The sequence below is a fragment of the Rhipicephalus microplus genome, chromosome 7 (genome assembly GCF_043290135.1).
Source record: "Rhipicephalus microplus isolate Deutch F79 chromosome 7, USDA_Rmic, whole genome shotgun sequence".
NCBI classification, from domain to species: Eukaryota; Metazoa; Arthropoda; class Arachnida; order Ixodida; family Ixodidae; genus Rhipicephalus; species Rhipicephalus microplus.
In genome coordinates, this window is record NC_134706.1 from 122,216,356 (window position 1) to 122,237,291 (window position 20,936).

The following is a 20,936-nucleotide window of genomic DNA, read 5'->3' on the forward strand; positions in this document are numbered from 1 at the left end:
TGGGCTGCATTCGATGTGTGGTTGGAACAACTGTGTGACTAAGAGAGGAAGAACAACTCACCCTTGCACAACAGAGCCGTCTTCTCCACGGTAGGCACTGTGAATAAGCGTTTTCTTCTTGGGGTTGTAGAGATGCTTCTTTATGAACTCTACGCACTTCAGGGCCCGGTCCAGGTAGACCGGCTGGTTTAGCGTACGAGCCGCAATCGCCAAGCCGGATATCATGAGCCCTGCGAGCCAAAATCGGAACACTCAAACCGGCTGATAAGGTAACTGATTTAGAGGAGCGTAGCAGTAGGCCAGCTGGCCAGTTCCGACAAGAATAGTAACTGCAAAAACACAAGAGACACACAAAGCAGTACTAATACAGTCGACATCCGAGGACCAAAAAAATGTCCGAAAAATCGGGCTGCCTGAAAAACAAATGCACGCAAAAACGCACCCTTTTACAGGTAATTTTCGCTGGTGGAGCGGGTCATGGCAGGAGTACAAAATTTTCGCTGCAATCCAGCAAACGCATTATTTAGGCGAATATGGAAAGAGCCGTTTATATTTAAAAAAAACAAAGAAAATCTAATGTGGCCGGCGTCCAAAGTAGTTACTGGACACTGAAGTGGTTAACACTTTGGTTCTAAAAAGTCTTTTTTTTTTGTTTTTTAGCACGGCTTTCGCTTTGCTTGCGGTGATGTCTGTCTCAATTACAGGTAGCGTAGTGCTGTCACTGTACACCAATGACAGTGTCGTCAGTGCTCACATCAACTCCGAACTTGTTGGCTGAGTAGCCGCTGCCTCTTCGATCTCAGTGTTGTTGGAATCCTCCATCATCTGAAAATTCTGCACAGTCTTTGCCAGCATCGGCAAAGCCCTTAACAATTATCTCAATGAACTTTAAATGCCAACAGAGAGCAGATTGTCGAAGGCAGCGTACGTGGACAGAAGTCCGCCACATGCTGTCCACTCCGGGCCAGACAGCCTTCTCGGCATCGAGTGTGAGGCGTGTGTGGCAGCTTTTTTTCACATTGTAAGCCTACGAGGGGGATTTGTGCACTCCGAAGGCACGAATGAAGATGAAGGAGCAGTTGGTGCTGTCGCTGTAAACTGCGAATTTGCTTGACGAAAAGCAGAGCGCCATACAGCTAGAAACTAGGTAAGTGGTAAGTGCTGAAGATCGGGAATTGTGAACTCTGAAGATATTGCGCAGCAGCACACAATATGCAGCAGAGCTGACAGAACAGCACATTAATGAACACAGTGAGGTCTGACCACAGGTTTGACTAAGCTATGGCTGGCAACGGATTGAGCGTGCACCGCTAGATTGCAGCAATTGCCTGCCTTATCAGGCACACGGTACAAACTATTCAGCTGCACAATTTTTTTTTAAGTCCTCTCCAAAGCACCCTTGGACCTAATGCTGACGCAACAGTTTAACAAAGTGCTAGTGAGCAAGTAAAAGCACCTAGGAAAAAGTGGCGGCTTTTGTAGATAGCTTGCCATTCACAAAGTGACACGCTGTAAATGTTGTGTGATGTATTGGAGTGTAAATAATAAATATCTGTGCTAAATTCACAAGTTTATCTGATTTGTTCTAAAGGTACTGCTGTATATAATTAGTTTTTTTACTATTTTAATAAGATATAACACTTAAAAGTAAATAATTAGTGCAGTCTGTTCGCACCACACCATACATGCAATATCCAAAAAACTCGTTTCGCTACATTGCATGCGTAAAATAAACACAATTTTTCTTTCTATAGAAGGACTGAATTCGTGGCTTGCAGTACACACATGGCAGCTCCATGACTCTAGAATTTCACGTAACAAGCTCTTTACTTCAAAAAATGGAAGTGAAGAACTATGCCGTGGAAATGCACCTCATAGTTAATTTCTTATAGTTTAATGAACAGACACGTGAGCTTTCAATCATCGATCGTTCATCGTGTGCAGTCCAGAAAGATATAGCTATACTGTCTTTGTCTAACCAGTGCTGAATATTACTCAGTTTTGCATTGCTGCAGCAGCACAAAGAAAAATCTAGACAATATACAGTCGACAAAGACTTGTATGAACTGCTGCTCCAGCGTGTTGCCGAATACGCATTTTCGTCTGCTAGGGGAAGCTCGTTGCGCTGCCAACGCCCCCATACCAGAAGCTTTTCAGCGCCGCACGATGAGTTGGCTGAATCGGGGAGTTTTACATATACGTTACTGCTGCTGGTCACACCTGTGTTGCGAGGCCCCGCCGTGGAGCTGAAGGGGAGGAGGTCAGATGCGCAGAGTTACTGCGCGGGCGAGTTTATTAGTTCCTGAGAAAAAGGGAGGCAGAGAGACTCGCTCTCACACACGTGAAGGCAGGCAGCAGGCCGCTTTCGGAAAGCGCAAGGCGTGCGTTTTGAATTACCGCAGCCGTGATGAGACATAAACTATCGCACACTCTAAGATATTGAATTGCTGTATACCAAAATGATCAGTAATGCTCGTTGCAGACGAAGAATGGTTCGTTATATCCATTGTGAGGAAAGTTTTGCTTAGTTAAAACGGGATTTCGCATACATGAGCATCTATGGGAATTTCAAGGGGAATTAAAATTACAATGGGAATTACAATTGCTTCATTATATCCATTAGTTTGTTATATCCCGCTTCGTTATAATGAGGTTTTACTGTATATATATCAGTGTAGCAGACGCATAATGTCATTAGATGCGAATGTCACTTCATTCGAATGACATTACAATGTTCAGTGTGACAGGAGTATAAATAACCATGTTGAACAAACCAAACTGAACTGGACTTGGTCTATCGAGTGAGTGCACAATTGCAAGAGGAAGACGATTCGAGCGATCGGTGACACGCACCGTTCCATGAGGTGAGAAACTTGTCATCCAAATGTGGCTTGGGCCTGCGCCGGCGCGCCTCGAACAGCGTCTCCCTCGCCCGCTCCAACAAGGCATCCAGCACGCCCACTTCAAGGCCATAGCACGCGGCCAACGACTCCTCGGACTCGTGCACAATGAGCACATTCTTCCTCTTGAGCTCGTCGTGAGGATCCTGCGCTTGCGGCGACAATCATTGAGACGTTACAACCGTGAGGCAGTGGCGTGCACACAATGCAGGCTGCGCTGCCATGCACGGCTTCACCATTTAACGCACCGTGAGACAGTGGCGTGCACACAATGCAGGCTACGCTGCCATGCACGGCTTCACCATTTAACACAGCTATGTTCGGCATTTGTTACAGAAAGAATGACCATACAGGCTTTACAACGCAGTCTACCACGCAGCTCCACTTACAGATCCCCACTTGCAGGTCTTATTTGCGCACATATTAGGGAAGTCAGAGCAGCCTGATCCTTGCAATTTAGGGGGGGACGGATAACCCACAGTCACGAATGGAAGCCCTAAACGAGATATTCTGAGACACTAACGATTTTGTAGTTGCGCAACATCCCGCACATTCCCAGAGAGGACCTGTACATCCCCATTTGCCAATAATCAACTTGCTATCAATAAATGTAGAAAATAAATGTATAATAAAGGGCTCTTTTTTTTTAGACAAGATGCTAATGAGAACTGACAGTGGTGCCGAAGAAAGTATAGGAGATGATGTTAGAAGCAATTGTAATGTCCCTGCCAGCGGGATGTATAGGGGATGTCATTAGAAGCAACTGGTTTCTGCCAATGGCAAGTTATCTTTTCGCCCACATTTTTTTCTTTTCATTAACATAACAATTACTTTTAATAACATCGCCTATACTTTCCTTGCATCATTGCCTGTCAGTTCTCATAAATATCAATAAATTAAGAAAGAAAACTCCAATGTCAGTTAAGGTAAGCAAGGTGCTCTTGAAAAAATGTTGCGTCCATTTTGTGCAGTAACAGTCTCCCTACTAGAAGGTCAAGTGGATAAGAGACAACAGAGGATCGATTACCTGCATGGGGTCGACATTGCTGCACTTCCGGATGTCATAGTAGCGGCACACAATGTCGGCGACGGTCTTGGTCGGGCAGCTGGGAAGCGGCTCCGTGAGCAGACGACACACTTCGCTCTCCTCCCAGACGCAGAAGGCGCCCTCCCTCTTCTCCTTGTCCCCATGTTCAGGGTACGAGTCGGCGTCCTCAGCGCTGTAGAAGCCACCACTCTGCAAGCATGCAAAACTTCGTTTCAGCTTCTCGTTAGCACTCCATTTCAAGGTCATGCAGAAACAGTCACGGTTGTGCAGAAACGGTTTCACGGTTGTGCGGAAACAACACCAAAAGATGAGGACAGGTGCGCAGCGCAACAACATGCAATGCGTACACCTGCACAAACATAGCACTACGTGTGTGTGCTTCTGCATCGCTCGTACACCCCGGCTCAGATGCACTGCTCCAGTGGCAGTTAACATACAGTACCCAATGTGCAACCAAAGCCAACAGAAACAATTTTGTAGAAATCATCCATGACAGAGCTTTACCTCTGTGATGGGGGGTTCCCTCCCCGTACAAGCACTGCCAAATGTAAGGTTTTATGGAAGCAAGCTAACCGACCTTTGAGCAACAATACTTGTACACAATGTCACATGCTGTGCCGAACAAATTTGGAACACTTGATTTGGACATGCGCAGCACTCTGAAAAGGCAGGCAGCGCATTCAGCATCTGCTGCAAGCCGACAATGCCACTCATGGAATTTAAAGAAAGTCAGACATGAAGCACAGAAAGCTCTCGCTATATACGGTAGTCAAAGTGGCCCATTTCGAGTAGTGTAGCAGAGATCGCCTGACGCGCGCGAAGGCGGGACACGAAGCTGCTCCCCACCCTTTATGCGCCTGGCCCTTTCCCACCTCATCCTCTACAGCGACCTATAGTCGTCCTTTCTTTTAATAATAAAGGTGACATTCACTCATTTAATCTTCCTCCTCCCCCTGAGCAAATTCAAGGAGGCAGATGGTAAGTGCACTCTTAAACCCACCCCCCCTTTTCTCCTGTGGTGAACAATAATTGACATAGAATGCAAATAGCCAAACACTTAACATTCCCAGTCACAATGCTCTCGCTTATTTCGCTCCATTTGAAAAATCAAGAACTTGAAGTGGTTGTGTCGAGTTGGGTGCTTAAATTAACCTCGAATTGCTCAGGAAAGAACTTGACTCGTTCTGTAAAGAAGGCTTTGAAAGTACATGACACATTCGTAAAGTTGCCAGATACTGGGAACACACTACAAGCCATGCAAAACACATGGGGATTATTTTGGCATTGACAGGTCTTGAAATGCACGCCGATCAAATATTAACATTAAACCCGAGCCAGCCTTAAGACTTTCTAACATCAATGTCCATTACACCAGTCATTGCTCTGTTACTACATTTAAATCTACTTTTTACAGTGAAAGCTGTTCCGAGACCAAAACAAGGATCGCGTGCGCTGCAGTTGTGCACCACCGCCAGTGTTCGTAACCACTGTCGCACGAAATGAGAATAAAAGATCTAAGAAAATAAACACCAAGGTCACGATGAGATTCGAACCCAAGTCCCCTGCGTGCCAGCCCAATATTCTACCACAAAGCCTCTCTGGTGCTTGAAACTCCGTTGCAAACTAAACCTAGGCAGACTTGATGTCGAGGAAAGGAATCGCGTTAATATGAATAATAAAGCGTTTGGAACAGCCAAGGAACAATCAAGCATCAAACAATGAATTGCGTGCCGAGTGGGTCATCGAATGCTCCAACCTGAAGCTTCAGGCATAATTCATCGTCAACAGCCACAGCACCAAAAAAAAATTGCACAAAATTCTTTGCAAATGTGTAGCGGGTACCACACTTCAATGAATGACGCAAAAATGGCATAGTGGATGCCTCCCTACGAGACAAAAGTTATGATGATTTATGGAGTAGTGGGTACCCCCCAGGTGCGCTTATAGCATTCGCCCAATGAGTGTTTAAAAAATGCTCTAAGAGGTTTCTCTTCCAGTTTTCATTGTGACTGTACAGCACATTACGCACAGGCCTGTATTTTTTTCCCCTTCCTTTAATGTACCTGTTGTACTCAATGTGAATTCCTTTCTTTGTAGATGGGCTATACTTCTCATGCAGAAAAGGTTTTTTTCTCAACTGGGCAAGTGGTCATGAGATGAAGCACTTTGGGTGCATGTACAGTCACGGACAATTTTATTAGAAACAAATCAGGGCTAATCACCACGCATTCTTTCATTGTTGTTTTCACCAGAACTAATTTAGAAGATGCGATCTGCTTTCACACTTAATGTGAAGCCCCAACAATCTTTGGTAACTGCACAATTACCAACGCAAGAGTGAACTTGCAAGTTATCGTTTCCCAAGGCCGTTCCACTCTTATTTCTCGGACACATTTCATTTGTCCACGACTGTACAAGCATTTGCAAAAAAGGGCGAATTGTCATTGACACACGCATACCACAAAGCTACACCAGATCAGTATTACTTCACAAGAAAACTTTATTGCTGAAGAAATAGTCACGTTCTGGTCTCGTAACTGGACCCAGTACCGACGTTGGCCCAGAACGTCTATTCCACATCCGGGACTATGCAGCACAGACTTAATTGCCTTGACGCACACGAAAATTGTACCATTTGTTTTTCTTTTTTAATAGTTTCATGCAACAGAATGGGTAATGATGTATAACATCAACTTTAACTGCCACAAGAGGGCAAACCCTCGCCATGATGTTCGAGGCTAAACTTCTGCACTCGTGCACCCGTCAGCCAGCCACCAATGAGCAAGAGGTAACCGCAAATAAAAAAGGAAAAGCCGAAGAAAACAAAGATTACACACAGTAGGAAAGTTAGAAAAAAAAAAAGCTAACATTTTTTTCCTTTTTTCCCGTGCCTTTCTTTTTTGTGAAGGCTTGCGCAAATACTCGCATGCTTCGGTTATCCGAACGAATGTTACAGTATTCACTGATTTCAATTAAATTCCCGAATTTAAAGGAGCACTGACATCAAATTTACTCATGTCAAGATTTTTGCTTCAACGAGTAGCTATGGACCCCCTAGTAGCAATTCACAACTTACAACACATGTGAGTGACGAATGAGTATCTGTAATATTTATTAATATATTCACTATCGAGCGCGGTTCAAGATGGGTAGAAAGCCCACCAAATTGTTGAGCTGGCAGCGCTAGCTCGCGGCCATGTTAAGGCCGCTGCACAGCTGATGCCGCTTCCACAAAAAATGGTGACGTCACAGAGGCGTTTCGTCTGCTAGAAGCTCACGTACAGTCAGTCCAGCTGTGTCTCTGAAAGCTTAGACATGTCTATGTCGCCAACATCGTCTTCCTCGCCATCATCGCAGTTAACATCGGCAAGTGATGATGACAGTGACCTGAAATAGGGTATCGCCGCGATTCACGACGATCCTTGCTTGACAAGCTCCACGTTAAATGCAATGTATTTGTCAGTCCCGGCCATGCTGTCGGAGCTCCGGAACATTAACTACGCACCTCATGTCGCGGACATTTGGCGAGTGAATCGCTGCTTTCAGCTGCAGCAGGGCACATGGTAGAAATAGCCCCGGCCTCGAGAAGAGGCCTCGTACTGCCAGTGAAACACAGCTGGTTTGCCAACACAAAATTTACCCTTTAGCAGCTCGCCGCAAAGTGAAGAGAACAAATGCGGCTGTTCTTCACAGGCGTCCAGTCCCTCTGTCCATCGGCACGGCGAGTACGAAGTTAACTCACTGGCTGCATTGAGGTTCGTGACTCGGAAAAGCATGAAAAGCCGTGCACTTTCTGCCTTTTTGGTGCATCAACGCGCAGGTTCTCACAATGCAGTGGTTCCACGACATTCTGGCACGTATTGTGACTATGAATGATCGTACTCACACGTAGTGGAGCACAACGCAAATCAGTCGATGTGACACGATGAATCACACACACGCTTCAACACAGCAAGGAGAGCCACTAGTGAGAGCATGGCCGGGAGTTGGCTCCAAACACACTCAGAGATCGTCGACGTCATTGTTACTAGCGTATCGTCACACAGGATGGTACTGTATTTGTGGAATGCATCACGCCGAACTGGTGTCGGTGTCGCGTTTTTTATTTTTTCTCTTTAGCATTTTTACGCTGTTTGACGTCGAAATGAAATAACTTAGACGCAACAAACACCATTCAAGTTTGGCCAAGAAGACTTATGCATACCAAATGACCGAATGATGAGCACATCTCGATCTTGAAATTTGATGTCAGTGCTCCTTTAAATTACTGAAAATATCGAAGTATTCGGAATGAACAAATGAACGTAGTCCGCATATTACTTCCTGTAAAGGTAGCTTCACTGCAGTAAAAAAAGTGCTAAATCGTGAAAACGTCTATCTAAAAAAATCTGCACTGCCTCGAAGCTTCACTTCAAGGTTAAATGAACATATTGCCCTCACAATGGTTCATAATCTTTTTTTAATTTTAAAAGCTTGTTATAACAACTTATACGCTCTAAATATAGTATATTTTAAGACATAACATATTCTACAGGTTATCACTTGCATTCTACCAAATGCCGAATCCTGCAACTACTCGAAGTTGTTTCTACTTGCTTTAAAGCAAGAAGAATAGCATTTGCACTGGTCTTTCCTTTCTTTCTCCAATATGACTGCGGGATTCGGCATAATGAATTGGTCATTCAGCAGCCCTCATACACCTAGCTTTTTTTTTACCCTGAGTCAATATTGCCCATTATGACAACTACAGGCCGCACAAACAAACAAATCAAAGTAAGAAGGTACACAAACTAGTGTTTCTTTGTGTACAAATCTTCTTATTTTGCCCTACATGTGTTTGCCCAGCCAAGTTGTCATAATAAAAAACCGACTAGCCCACCCATTAACTCTTCCACGATCCTGATCACTTCCCCAAACTTTTATCTAAAACACGAGGAGAGTTGCATGACTCACAGGGTGGCTGAGGTCTCGCTCGACGTAGCACAGGATGTCGCGTGCAACGTCAGCCAGCCGTCGGTCGCGGGTCACCTGGTAGGCCTCGCTGTAAGTGCGGGCCAACTGAGCCTGATCGTACAGCATCTTCTCGAAGTGCGGCACGTGCCACCTGGCGTCCGTCGAGTAGCGATGAAATCCCTGTGCGATCAAAAACCAAGTTTTGCGACAGTCAGCTTCCTAGTAATCGAAGCCATCGGCACACCTGGAAACTTGTGAAGGCCGATTTTCAGAAAGCCAGTAGATGTGACATCAGGACAGCAAGCACACCATAAAAAAAGTTGCACCTTTCAAGGCATCTTTCAATTATGCAACAATCGTAGTTATCAGCTAGCTCCCTAGTACTTCCTTTTTTTTTAGAAACTCTGGGCAAGCAAAGTTGAAACAAAGAATTCGGCGTAAAATGGATTGACTATTGCTGTATTACAGATGTGATCACCAAAGGGTGCCACTGTTATTAGAGTGAATTCAATTCTACTTAGGCATTTTCTCCAAATATATTAAACACCTTTTTCTCGAGCAGAATTAGTACTTCATGAAACACGGTGCCATTCACAAAATCGTGGCGCAAGGTCAAATTAGTAGCGTTTTAAGGGGCCCTGCAGTACTTTTGGAGCATGGTCACAAAACCCTGCCGATTGGTAGTAGAGGCGCTTGACAACACGCAAGCCAAATATTATAGCGCAGCATGTGGCCAGGAATCCAGCATAAATTATCCAAGTCAGCTAAAAATAGCTTTCTCTTCTCTCGACAAATCACGGAATAAGCCCGAAAATCACTCGTAGTAAGCCCATCTATCAGCCATTGGCTGATTTGAACATGGCGCACTCGGTTGTTACAGAAGTCGCCGCGAGAGGCCGTCACTTATCCACGCGTGCGTGTGCGATTGCGCTAAGTCGCGTATTTGAAGAAAAAAAAAGTGCTCAAGGTCACGAGGTGCAAGTGACATTTTTCTGTGGCCCTGCCACCTCTTCCTGCTTAGCTTCTTCTAGTGCTTTCGTCGGGCTGAGAGAGGAGAGGATGCAATAACAGCATGCGAAAAACCTTTGCAAGTCCACTCGTACTGGACGGATTTTTAAAATTTTTGCGGTGTTGAATTTGAGAGGTAATACGCTTTTTCAATGAATTATTTCCGTGGTCACTCAAAAAAAGTGTTCCAGGGCTCCTTTAAAAAAATTGGGGCAGCAGATAAAATATATGTGAAATATATGTGTATATATATATGTAAATATATATGTAAATATATGTGATGTTGATTCTGCAACATTACGCAACCTAACCATATTTGAGATGAATAGTTGATGATATTTGACTGTGGCTGACAAACATATTTCAGTCTTGAGAAAATTGAAGAGATACACTTTATCGGCCTTAATCATGTGTTTCAAGTCCACGGGAGTTACACTCCTTGCCTATCACATGTGGTCAGGATGTTGAGGGATGCTCTCTTAATAAACATACAGTGGACTCTCAATAAAGGAAAATACGTTAAACGGAACTGCCGCTTAAATGAAGCAACTGCCTCCGATATGATTGCTTTAATCCCTGCATACAGCACCCTAGCTCGCCTCTCAGTAAACGGAACTTGTGTCAAACGGAACACATTTTCCCGGTCTGTTCAGGTTCTATTTAATGAGAGTCCACTGTGCTCACTTGAGGAGAGTCGTAGGCAGAATGCCACGAGCATGAATAAAGTGTAAGACATGGACCTCCCAGTTCTCATCTTCTCTGAGTAGAAGTAACACACATGTCACTCACAATAAGTCTCAATATGTACTGTTCTAAAAAGAACACCCCAGAATTAGAGACAATGCAACTCAATGACACAGTTTTAAGACTCCCTAGAGCTGTAGAAATCATGCGGAAAGACAAAGGCTTACTTGCGCTGCCCTCAAGGCCTTTAATGACCACAGCTTTTTTTCAAGTTGCCAAGGGCAATATTGGTACGGATTGATTCTTTGGTTCATTGACCGGCTCACTGGTTGAAACGGGCACAATAAGCACAACTCGGGCTTGAGCGTTAACATCCAAACAAAGCCTAACACTTGCCTTGCCAATGTGGTCGTGAATGCCACCCCGAGCCATCATGCGCAGTGTGTGGACGGTCATTTGGAGCGATTTATCCACCGCTGTCTTCGCCACCGGCGGGGGATTCCCCTGAAGCAACATGGCGCGGAACCTCAACAGGAAATTGAGGTTGACGCACTGGGGGAACTTGGGGGCCCGCCCAAAACCTCCCGTGGTGACGTCGTAGGATCGCTCTAGCTGCCGGTAGCAGGTGGTGGCAACGTCCGGCGCAAACGGGCACTTTTGGTTCGCTTCGCTACCTTGAGGGGTGGTGGGCGCACCGTCCCCCCCGAAGACGCGCACGTCAGACGTCTGCTCGAGGATCTGGAGGATGCGCGTGCCCTGGTCGACGAGCTTGGTTCGGTCCTTGCGCCACTGCAGAAAGACGCGAACGCTGTGGCTGTAGTTCTATGACGTTATTAACATAACGTGGTCCTGCCTACGATGTCACCACATGAAACGAAGAACAGCCACAGCAATGGCTGCGGTCTTTGAGTCAAGTTGAACTGCATGCTTCATTGCTCCTGTATTATAACATTTCATGCATGTGAATGCAAAATGAACAATACTGGAAGCAGTTAATTTCTCAGGCGTCGCAAGCAGCTTCGTTGCCATGTACAGTAGAGCCTCAATAGTATGAACTCTCTTTATTAGAGTGATGAGAAATATGAACTGCACGGCTGGCCCTGGTAGAAAATGCGCCCATATTTGAACTCTGTAAAAGCTACCCAGTGGTTACTGGTGTTAAAATTTTTTTTACGGATGCTGACCAGCTTTCATTAAAAAAAAAAAGAAACTTGAATCACATTGACTCATGCACCACCTACCTTGAAAATAATCAGGGAACTGCACTACCATAGATAGCTGGGGGCACAGGAAGACAGTGCACACGTTTAACCATATTCTACATTTAAGCACATTTCATATTTTGTGCATGCCAGGTATTTATTACTTGCCACTTTGAATCTCTGCTCTCTAGAACCAAATACCGAACTAAACAACTTGAATACCCGACACCTTTACAAATCAGTATCTGCGGGTTCCAAATAACGTCAAGGAGCACATATTAGTGCATCTTTTTAAGCGTGTTGTTAAATCATATTTGTTGTCCTCGGTGCCTGCATAATGTGATGCAAGAGCTAAAACGCCATGTGCTTTTCTGTCTTTGTTTTAAAGACTTTCTGAATTACAGTTAAACCTGCTTATAAAGAACCTCTATATAATGAACTCCTTGATATAACGAAGTTCTTCTATTTTACGCCATTACTTCGTAGATACACATGTACAGTACAGACCACTTATAACGTAAGTCGCGGGAGTCACAAATATTCGCGCATAAGCGGTACCGCATTATACCCAAAACAACCTTTTTTCAAGGGCAGCACTTTCGCAAAACGTGTTGAGCATGCAGCTTCGCGTATCTGAGAATCATAGCATGTGATGCGTGCGAGCCAAAATTTAAATTTCTGAATGTTAAAGGAATTTACCATCCAAAAAGACGCGTTGCCAATGAAATGAACGCGAAAGGGGGAGGGCAAGTGTCTAACAAACGAAAGCACCATCGCGAAAATTTGCAGACTACCAGACTGCCTCGATTATGCACAATACACAGAAACTATGTCAAATTACGTCCAGAATGTGACGCCTTGAAAGATGCCAATCATTTGATTTCACGGGAGCACACCAGACTTCAGACATCGCAATCGCATTGCGAACCGCTATTTGAGCGCTACCCGTCAAGTGCGGCCACTGTGAAGAGTTTCATTGATCTGGTACTTAACCATATCTAGATTCACGCGACCACTACTGATCGAAGGGCAACCAATGCTGATTAGGCCTAGCTTGCCGTCTGGTATGCTGTCGCAGAACGTTTGTCTAAAACATGAAGATTCGGCGTGAGAAAGATCGCACTAGCAGTGAATCAAAAACAGCGTGCGTGATACAAAGTTCGCGTTCGCAGCCGGGAGATCAGCAACGACAGCTCTCCAAGCTTACAAACGACAGTACACTGGCAGCAAAGGGAAAGCTCGCAACATAAAACCGTAATGGGTTTTCAATTTACAGACGAGAAAGTGAATGTGATATTTGTAGCAAGCTCGATAACGATGACGTCTTTCCCGACAGGAAACCGTTAATCCCATCGCGCATGCAATTGATAAGGACGAGCACATGTGCCACATTGAGCGGCGCGTGGCTGAAGCCACGCTAGCGACGCTGTATGCTGTAGCCACGTCGGCGCCGGTGCAAACGCTTATCGGTCACTGAGGCAAACATCCTCCTCTCTTACTCGGCGAGCCTCTTTTTCTTCACTCCACCCATCGTTCGTTCACTCCGTCTCCCCTCCACCTCCGTAACGACCTCATCGTTCGCTCCCCAGTGGCGCACACCTTTCAGAAGTTCACTCGCTACCACGTTTGTCACAATTTTCGGCAACGACATTATAACCGGTCTTTCATCTCGGGGGACTGCACAATAAGCGGTATGCGTATACATGGGTTTCTATGGAAGGGTAAACGGGAGTATAAAAAGACCGCACTGTAAGCGGTTCTGCACTATAAGCGGTTCTGTTATAAGTGGTCTACACTGTATTTACAATCTATATGTAACAAAGTAACAGCGGAAGTCAACCTTGATACAACGAATTTTGCCCCGGATTTTGTTATTTTGGCACGAGCACGCATTTTTCGCGGTTGTTACGCCGGCAATGAAACGGGAAGTGGCAGTGGCGCGCTCGTGGGCCCGGCGACTCCCACGCGAGAGTGAGCGTTTGTTATTGCGCGTGGATGTGTTTGAGGCAAACAGGCAGGCCTGCGCCCCGCAAGCCGGTATTGTGGTCGTTCTTGCCGTCGCGGCGCATGCACGATGTGCCTTCCCACTCAGAACCAAAAAAAAAGTACTATACTTTTGCGTTGGCAGTGCCATGCTTTTAGTTAGCATCACATATGTGGGGCTGCGCTGAATATGGAGGGCGCTTTACCGAATAGTTTTCCGTGGTCCTTGTCATTCACTCTTCGTTTTTGACGCCGTGCGCGCGTGCATGGTTTCGCTGAACGCGCATGGTGTGGCCCCGGACAACGTCCAGCTTTTCCTTTTTTTTTTTTCCTTTTCTTTTTAATGCAGACAACTGCATCGTCACTACCGAGAGGATGTCAGATTAGGCGCCGATAAAAACTCTCTCAGACAACGGTGATGGCGGATCTTCAGAGGTCGACTCATTACGCGTTTGCGCCGCGAGTTCGAGGGACCGTAGCCTTCACAATTAGCCAATTAGCTTTGGCAACAACATGACAGTGCGTTGAATGTAATCTAATGAATGCGAGAGCAACAAATTCTAATGTTGCACGAAGTAAGGCTGGCAACCAACTCTCTCGGATCTTTAGATGGACTGAAAGCTGCTGGGCCGGTTGGCGATAATACTTGAACATATTTTAACTCGGTGCACGACTAAGCGGACACAAGAAAAGAAGGCACAAACCACAGCGCTGAGGCTTATACCTGCGTTTTTTAATGCTCGTTCAATACCGGTAGCTTCCTTTCTGTTTGAGCCTTCTACAGCAGTTCTAACACGTGGAAGGGGGGGATGTTATTGTATGCGCCCTTCAGGCGAGAAAGATGGGCCGGCTCATTTGGTCTCTGTTTCAGCAGTGCTTGCGCACTCTTACCCGCTCGTAGAAGCTACACATTGAGAGGGCATGTTATCAATTCTGACTTGTCACGGAACATGATGGCCACAGCAAAAACCCACCGAGAGTGTCCATATAAAAAGTTTTTCACCGCTAAATAAGTGTTTTGGGTTAGCTCTGCCTTCAGTTCTTCTTGTTTAATTTCTGTGTTTATTTTCTGAATTTTTGTGTTGAACCTGCATATAACGAAATCCTCTTTATAACAAATTCTTCTGGAACTTCAACATATTTATTATATCCAGGTTTAACTGTGTGTGTGTTTTTTTTTTTTTTACAGCGAAAGCTGTTATGAGAACAAAACACAAGTCATGCGCAGCGCCGTATTTGTCCACTGCCACCGCCGCCGGTTTCGATAACAAGGATCTAACGAAAAAAAAACTCAGTAAATAAAAAACCGCAACGACACTATAGGATTCGACCCCGGGTACACTGCGTGCAAGCCCAGTATTCTATCACTGAGCCATGCCAGTGCTTGGAACTCGTTCCTAAACAAGCCTTAGGCAGGCTTGATATTGGGAAAGGAACCACGTTAATATGAATAATAAAGCGTTTTAGAACTCAAAGGGACAGCCAGGCAGCCCACAATGCGAATTGCGTCCTGGTTCGTCCAATGCTCCAACCCATTAGAAAACTTGTTCTTGGTCACCTATTAACTGCGGCGCACCCACTTCATGCAAAATTCTTCATCATCATCAGCCAGTGCATAATAAAATTGCACAAAATTTCAAGCAAGTGTGTAGGGGATACCACGCTTCTCCAAATAATGACAAATGATAGCATAATGAATGCTGGCCTAATACACAAAAACTATGATTAGTTATGGCGTAGTGGGTACCCAGCAGTGTGATTACAGCAGTTACCTAAAGGGTGTTTAGAAAAGGCTTTGAAAGGCTGCTCTTCCAGCTTTCACTGTGGCTGTGCTACTCGTTCTGCACAGGGATGGCATTTTTTTTGGGGTGTGTCCTCACCTATAGCTAACTGGTGCCACGCAACGTTTTTTTTCCTAATAATTGGCTCCCCTTTTCACTGCAAAATTTCCTAACAACATTCACAACCCTGTCAAACAGTGCTTGAGATGTGGGGCCATTGTCAGGCAGTTAATGTGCCTGACATCTGCGGTATTGAAAAACAATGAAAAGTGAGAGAAGCACCAAATTATTCTAATTAACGAGGATCCCCAGTACAACTGATAACAATGAATAATGAAGCAGTCACTGAGTAAAGTGCTGGTTCGAGATAGCTTGTAAATGTTGTTTCTTTTAGTGCGCGATCAACAATGACATTATGTAGACACACAAAATGCATTAGCACTAACTTCGAACTAACATTTAATACCAGATGTTTTGGAAAAACAAAAAAAAAAGAAGGAAATTAACAGTGATTATAAACACATGAGCTTGCCATCTCATTCTCTTCCTGCAAATGAAACTGGGTTTTCCTAGTAACAGCTAGTGAAAGGCACTTTGACGACTTACTTGTGTTGGTATCGAAATAACTGGCATTCAACATTTTTAGCCCACCCAAATTCCTTCCAACTACGAAGCACAGGCACAGATTTGTATGTCCGACCTGCTCAGCAAGGCTGGTCAGGAGAGTCCTGAAGCCAGGCTGGCCGTGGTACCGGTCCTCGGGTGGGAAGTAGGTTCCCCCAACCACTGGCTTCAGGTCGGGCGTGAGCCATATGCTCATGGGCCAGCCGCCACCTCCAGATGTGGCCTGCAGAAGACAAACGTTTGAGACTCGAGTAAACGGATCGAAGGAAAAGAATAGCGAAAAGTAAGGCAGACACATCGCTAAACCTCAATCCACGAATAACTGGCACTTTATGAGAAGTTCTGGAGGCTCCATCAGAATTCTTGCGCGTCCAGAGGGCGCCAACCTCGCAAGCACCAAGGTTGTGAAAAGATACTCAAATATGTGACTCTGCTGATCTGAAAACAGCAGGCCCATTGTTGCTGACATCATGAAATAAGATGAGGCACGCAAGCACAAGCACCAGAGAAGAGAATAAAACAACTCGTGCAAGTTAACCAAAAGCCGGCTCATGCACATGCGCTTTTACCACTATAGATATGGCAGGGCCTCGACCACTAGACGCGTTTCTTCGTTCTTGGGTTCGTATAAAACTGCGCATTCACCAAACTCTGGCATGCATTCGCAAGTGCAGCGATGCAAACAAGCCTTCAATGAACAACCTCCCATTAACGACTCCTCCAGGAATACCAATAGTGCGCCAAGTCATTTTCATTCAGCGGTAGCTTTACTCGAACAAACATAGCATCCCTGGGCTACTGTGCCGAGCTTTTATTCGTAGTCTCTCTGCTGAGCAAAAACTTCACAGCACGCAAAAAGTGAAAGGCTCTCACGGCTAAATTGGCACCAGCCAAAGTTTAACTCTGCTCCTATGTATCAGTACCAGCATGCACTCTGGCATTATTGTGCGCCCGTATGAACTACCTCAAGAGACGGGATGTTTGCCAACTCCGGTTGTCAGTGCAATTATGCAATAAAACAACAAATGGCACCCAAATGCAATAAGTACACGTCACCACAAACAAAGCTTACTTAATTAAAAAAAAGCTTCTCCGTGCCTCCTTCTTGAGGGTTATGAGTTCGATGCAGCTGCTTAGTCAATCCGACCAGTGGGGTGTGAGCTCTGTGTTTCACAATTTCCGTTATCAACTCAGTGTTGGCAAGCCACCGTTTTCATCTGCTGCTTTCCTACCACTATTTAAAAACTTGCATTCTTAAATTTGCATAATCCTAAATGTTCGTTGCATAATCCTACAAACTTGCATAATCCTACATGTCTAAAAATGAAAAATAAGCATCTCAGACCTTGAAGGAAAAAGACTTCGCTAGTAAACAAGCGTTTGAAACAAAGCACACGTGGGGTAAACCGTGATGCTTCTCAACATGTATGGAGAGTTTTGTGCCGAAGGCACATACTTATAGCAAAGAAGCAGTTGGCAATTCATTAAAAGGTCTGGTCAGCAGTAAATGGCCAATGAACTTGTGGATCTTACTCCTCTGCTTTTTGTTCGTTGAGTGCAGTTGGAGATTAAAAACACTTTAAAAAAATTTTAAAAGTGATAAAATCAATGCCTAATCATAATGTATGGTGTTGCCTCACCCAGAGTCATCTATCTGGGAACTTCTGATAATTCAAACTTCTTGATGATTCAAATGAAATTCAGGGGTTCCTTCGAGTTTGAATTAATGAGAGCCGACTGTACAGCCCCAGCTATTCGAGATGAACACGTTGCCCGCCCATACCACTTCTACAGATGCTATATTTAAGGACTCTGTTTTCTTCAAAATTGTGCGACCAAGCAACAAATGCCACTTGGGTATGTTTATTTAAACAAGTATGCACCCTCATGATCATCATTTCTTCGATACAGCAAATGGCTTCTTGAAGCGTACAACTATTCACTCAAACTGGCAATGAGTGTTATGGTTTCTTCACAATGATTTTCCCAAGATGTGCGTCTCTTGAAGTTACTTGGCCTCATTACCTCCTGTCAGCTTAAACGTTTAAAAGGTCTGAGAAACAATTCTCATGGTACTTGTTTTCTTTAGAGAAACGAATAGCTTGCAGATCAGTGTGTCTAATATGCATTGGTAACGCGGAAAACACCGTGAAAGATTCATTATCGAAACTTCAACCTGCGGCAAATTCAAAAAACAGTCGACCTTCATTAATTCAAACTCGAAGGGACCTCTGAACTCTATTTGAATTATCAAAAAGTTTGAATTATCAAATGTTTGCAGATATATGACTGTGGTGAGGCGACACCACACATTACGATTATGCATTAATTTTATCACACTTAAAATTTTCAAGAGTATTTGAAACCTAACTGCACGCAATGAAAAGAAAGCAGAGGTGTAAGGTCCACAAGTGTATTGACCATGTACTGCTGATCAGACCTTTTAAAGAAATCGGGAAATCGGGAAATTCTTAAATATTAGTGAAAAAGCAGCAGATATTTCGTGGTATAAAACAGCAAGAAGTACAAATAAACCAAATGATGGAGTTTGAATGAAGAGGATTTGAAATAAACTGAAAGAATAGAGGGCCAACCAATAAACTAAATTTTGTTTGAATTAACCAAAGGTATGAATTATCAGAGTTCGATTTATCGCGAGTCGACTGCAAATATAATACACTCAACACACACTATAGTGGGCAGTAAATAAGGCAGCAGTTTGTGTTTGTACACTGTGGTTTGTTGCGCATCCGTGCACTCGTCGCGCATGAACCATGGGCTCGGCATTTTCCACTGGTAGCCACGAATGCAGCGCCGCTTTTTCAGCATCAGCACCTTTTATATGGTAAGCAGCATGGATTAGAACAGGGACGGTTAATAACTTAATATTCCAATTTTAAGCCCCCATTCTGGTGCACATGAAAGCATCAGACAACAAATAGCTAAGGAAACCACTCCATAATCCAGCTTCAAGGCTTTTCCATTTAAGCTGCGCAACATAGTTTTTTTTTATTTTTTATTACACTTAAATGAGATTTAAGACTGCAAATTCTACTCATATCGCAAAAGAGATGCTTATATCTCTCACAGTAACTCATTGTTTTTTTTTCATATCCATCATTATCATCATTTATTGAACCTGTAAAGGTCTTGCACAAGGCATTACATAAAGGAGGTTCAAATCACATGTTCCAATAAACAGGTTCTAATCACATGTTCTTAACAATCTTCAGACTCTTCAATGACACATAAATATGGGAAGGCAAAGTGTGGAAACGCATCGGTACTGGCAGCCTTACCTGAATGTAGGTCATGTAGACGCGGTCAACGTCCGGCCGCTCTTCACGGTCCACCTTGACGTTGATGAAGTTTTCGTTCATGATCTTGGCAATGTCCTTGTTTTCGAAGGACTCGCGTTCCATCACGTGACACCAGTGGCACGTAGAGTAGCCCACTGCATACGTTGGCAGGCAACACAGTTAGCTGGGATCAGCGATGGTGAGGTCAGATGCAGCAAACTCTCATTACGAGTCCCTCTCATCAGCCAATAAAACTAATTTTGCAATGCGTTTTCCTAATTAAAACTGTTGTAGAGCACAGAGAATTTCGTGTAATGATGCCTTGGAACGATAGTGCACATATAGTATTGTTTCTATTACACTGTTGTAAAAGCAGAGAGCAAACTCGAGCCATGGTTGGTATTTTGAGAGTAAAAAAATTATGCTTCACGCAAATGATACACATTTTCTTCAAGTTCAATTGTTGTAACATGTATTTCTGTACGTGGCTATACTTCTTGTTGACAGTTTGTGCAACGCGCCTTAGATGAACAGAAAATTTGCCTGCCAATATTCACCCGAAAAACAATTCTTTTTGTCGCTGGCCCTGAAAACTGCTTCTGAAGCCACCGTCAGCAACCCATGAAATGCATCACATTTACAAAGCTAATTACAAAGCAGGGGACACTGTATACACTTGTCTAGATGCATTGTGAATCCTATTTCCTCTGTGTATGAGCGCACAAGTGACGTAAGGAGGCATAGCGGTGTGTCCATCTATTGAAGAGCGCTTGAAGCGGTGACTGTAAGTGTACAGAGCCTTTCACACTCGTTGTGTCGCACAGAAAAATTGTGCCCATAGCAGCCAGATTTTATGGGTCTCCTGGTCTCTTGCACAGGAATATGTTTTACCATTCAACTTATTCAAATATAAATCGAGTGTAAGATACCCTGCAATGCATTCACGTTACAGTAGAAACACGTCTTTTTCAGTGTAGGGGCAACATAACAAAATACTCCAAACAACATTTAAGACGGAGTAACTTGTGAAAAGTGTTTGAGGTATGTGAAGTCCGAGTATAACACAGTGTGAAATTGTTGGCTGACATTACTGCTCGCCACTGCACTGGATATAGAATATACATCGAGCTACAAAATAAACCTATGAAACAGACTCTGAGCAGGCAAACAAACAGTCAACAAACATTCTCACACTAAACACACGAGGTGAACCTTTGGCTGCGACATGCTTGCTATATTTTGATCACTGCACATGCGCACACTATTTGAATAATAATAATAATAATAATAATAACAATTGTTGGAGCTTAACGTTCCCAAACCGCCATATGATTATGAAAGACGCCGCAGTGAAGGGCTCCGGAATCTTCGACCATCTTTAACGTGCACCTAAATCTAAGCACACGGGCCTTAAGCATTTTTGCTTCCACCGAAAATGTGACCGCCGCGGACGG

The 20,936-nt window shown here is 44.3% G+C and overlaps 1 protein-coding gene across 3 annotated transcripts in view; it reads right to left on the bottom strand.

Annotated features, from left to right (window-relative positions):
- LOC119179548 (spermatogenesis-associated protein 20) overlaps positions 1-20,936 on the bottom strand; it is a 43,287-nt gene that overhangs the window by 7,589 nt on the left and 14,762 nt on the right. For all 3 annotated transcript variants that reach the window (XM_075869617.1, XM_037430649.2, XM_075869619.1), the window contains 7 exons: positions 19,483-19,637; positions 16,260-16,406; positions 10,990-11,382; positions 8,902-9,081; positions 3,928-4,137; positions 2,854-3,046; positions 62-230 (listed from right to left, as the gene is read on the bottom strand). In XM_075869617.1, the coding sequence (XP_075725732.1) occupies positions 62-230; positions 2,854-3,046; positions 3,928-4,137; positions 8,902-9,081; positions 10,990-11,382; positions 16,260-16,406; positions 19,483-19,637 (1,447 nt within the window). The remainder of the gene's footprint in view (positions 1-61; positions 231-2,853; positions 3,047-3,927; positions 4,138-8,901; positions 9,082-10,989; positions 11,383-16,259; positions 16,407-19,482; positions 19,638-20,936) is intronic.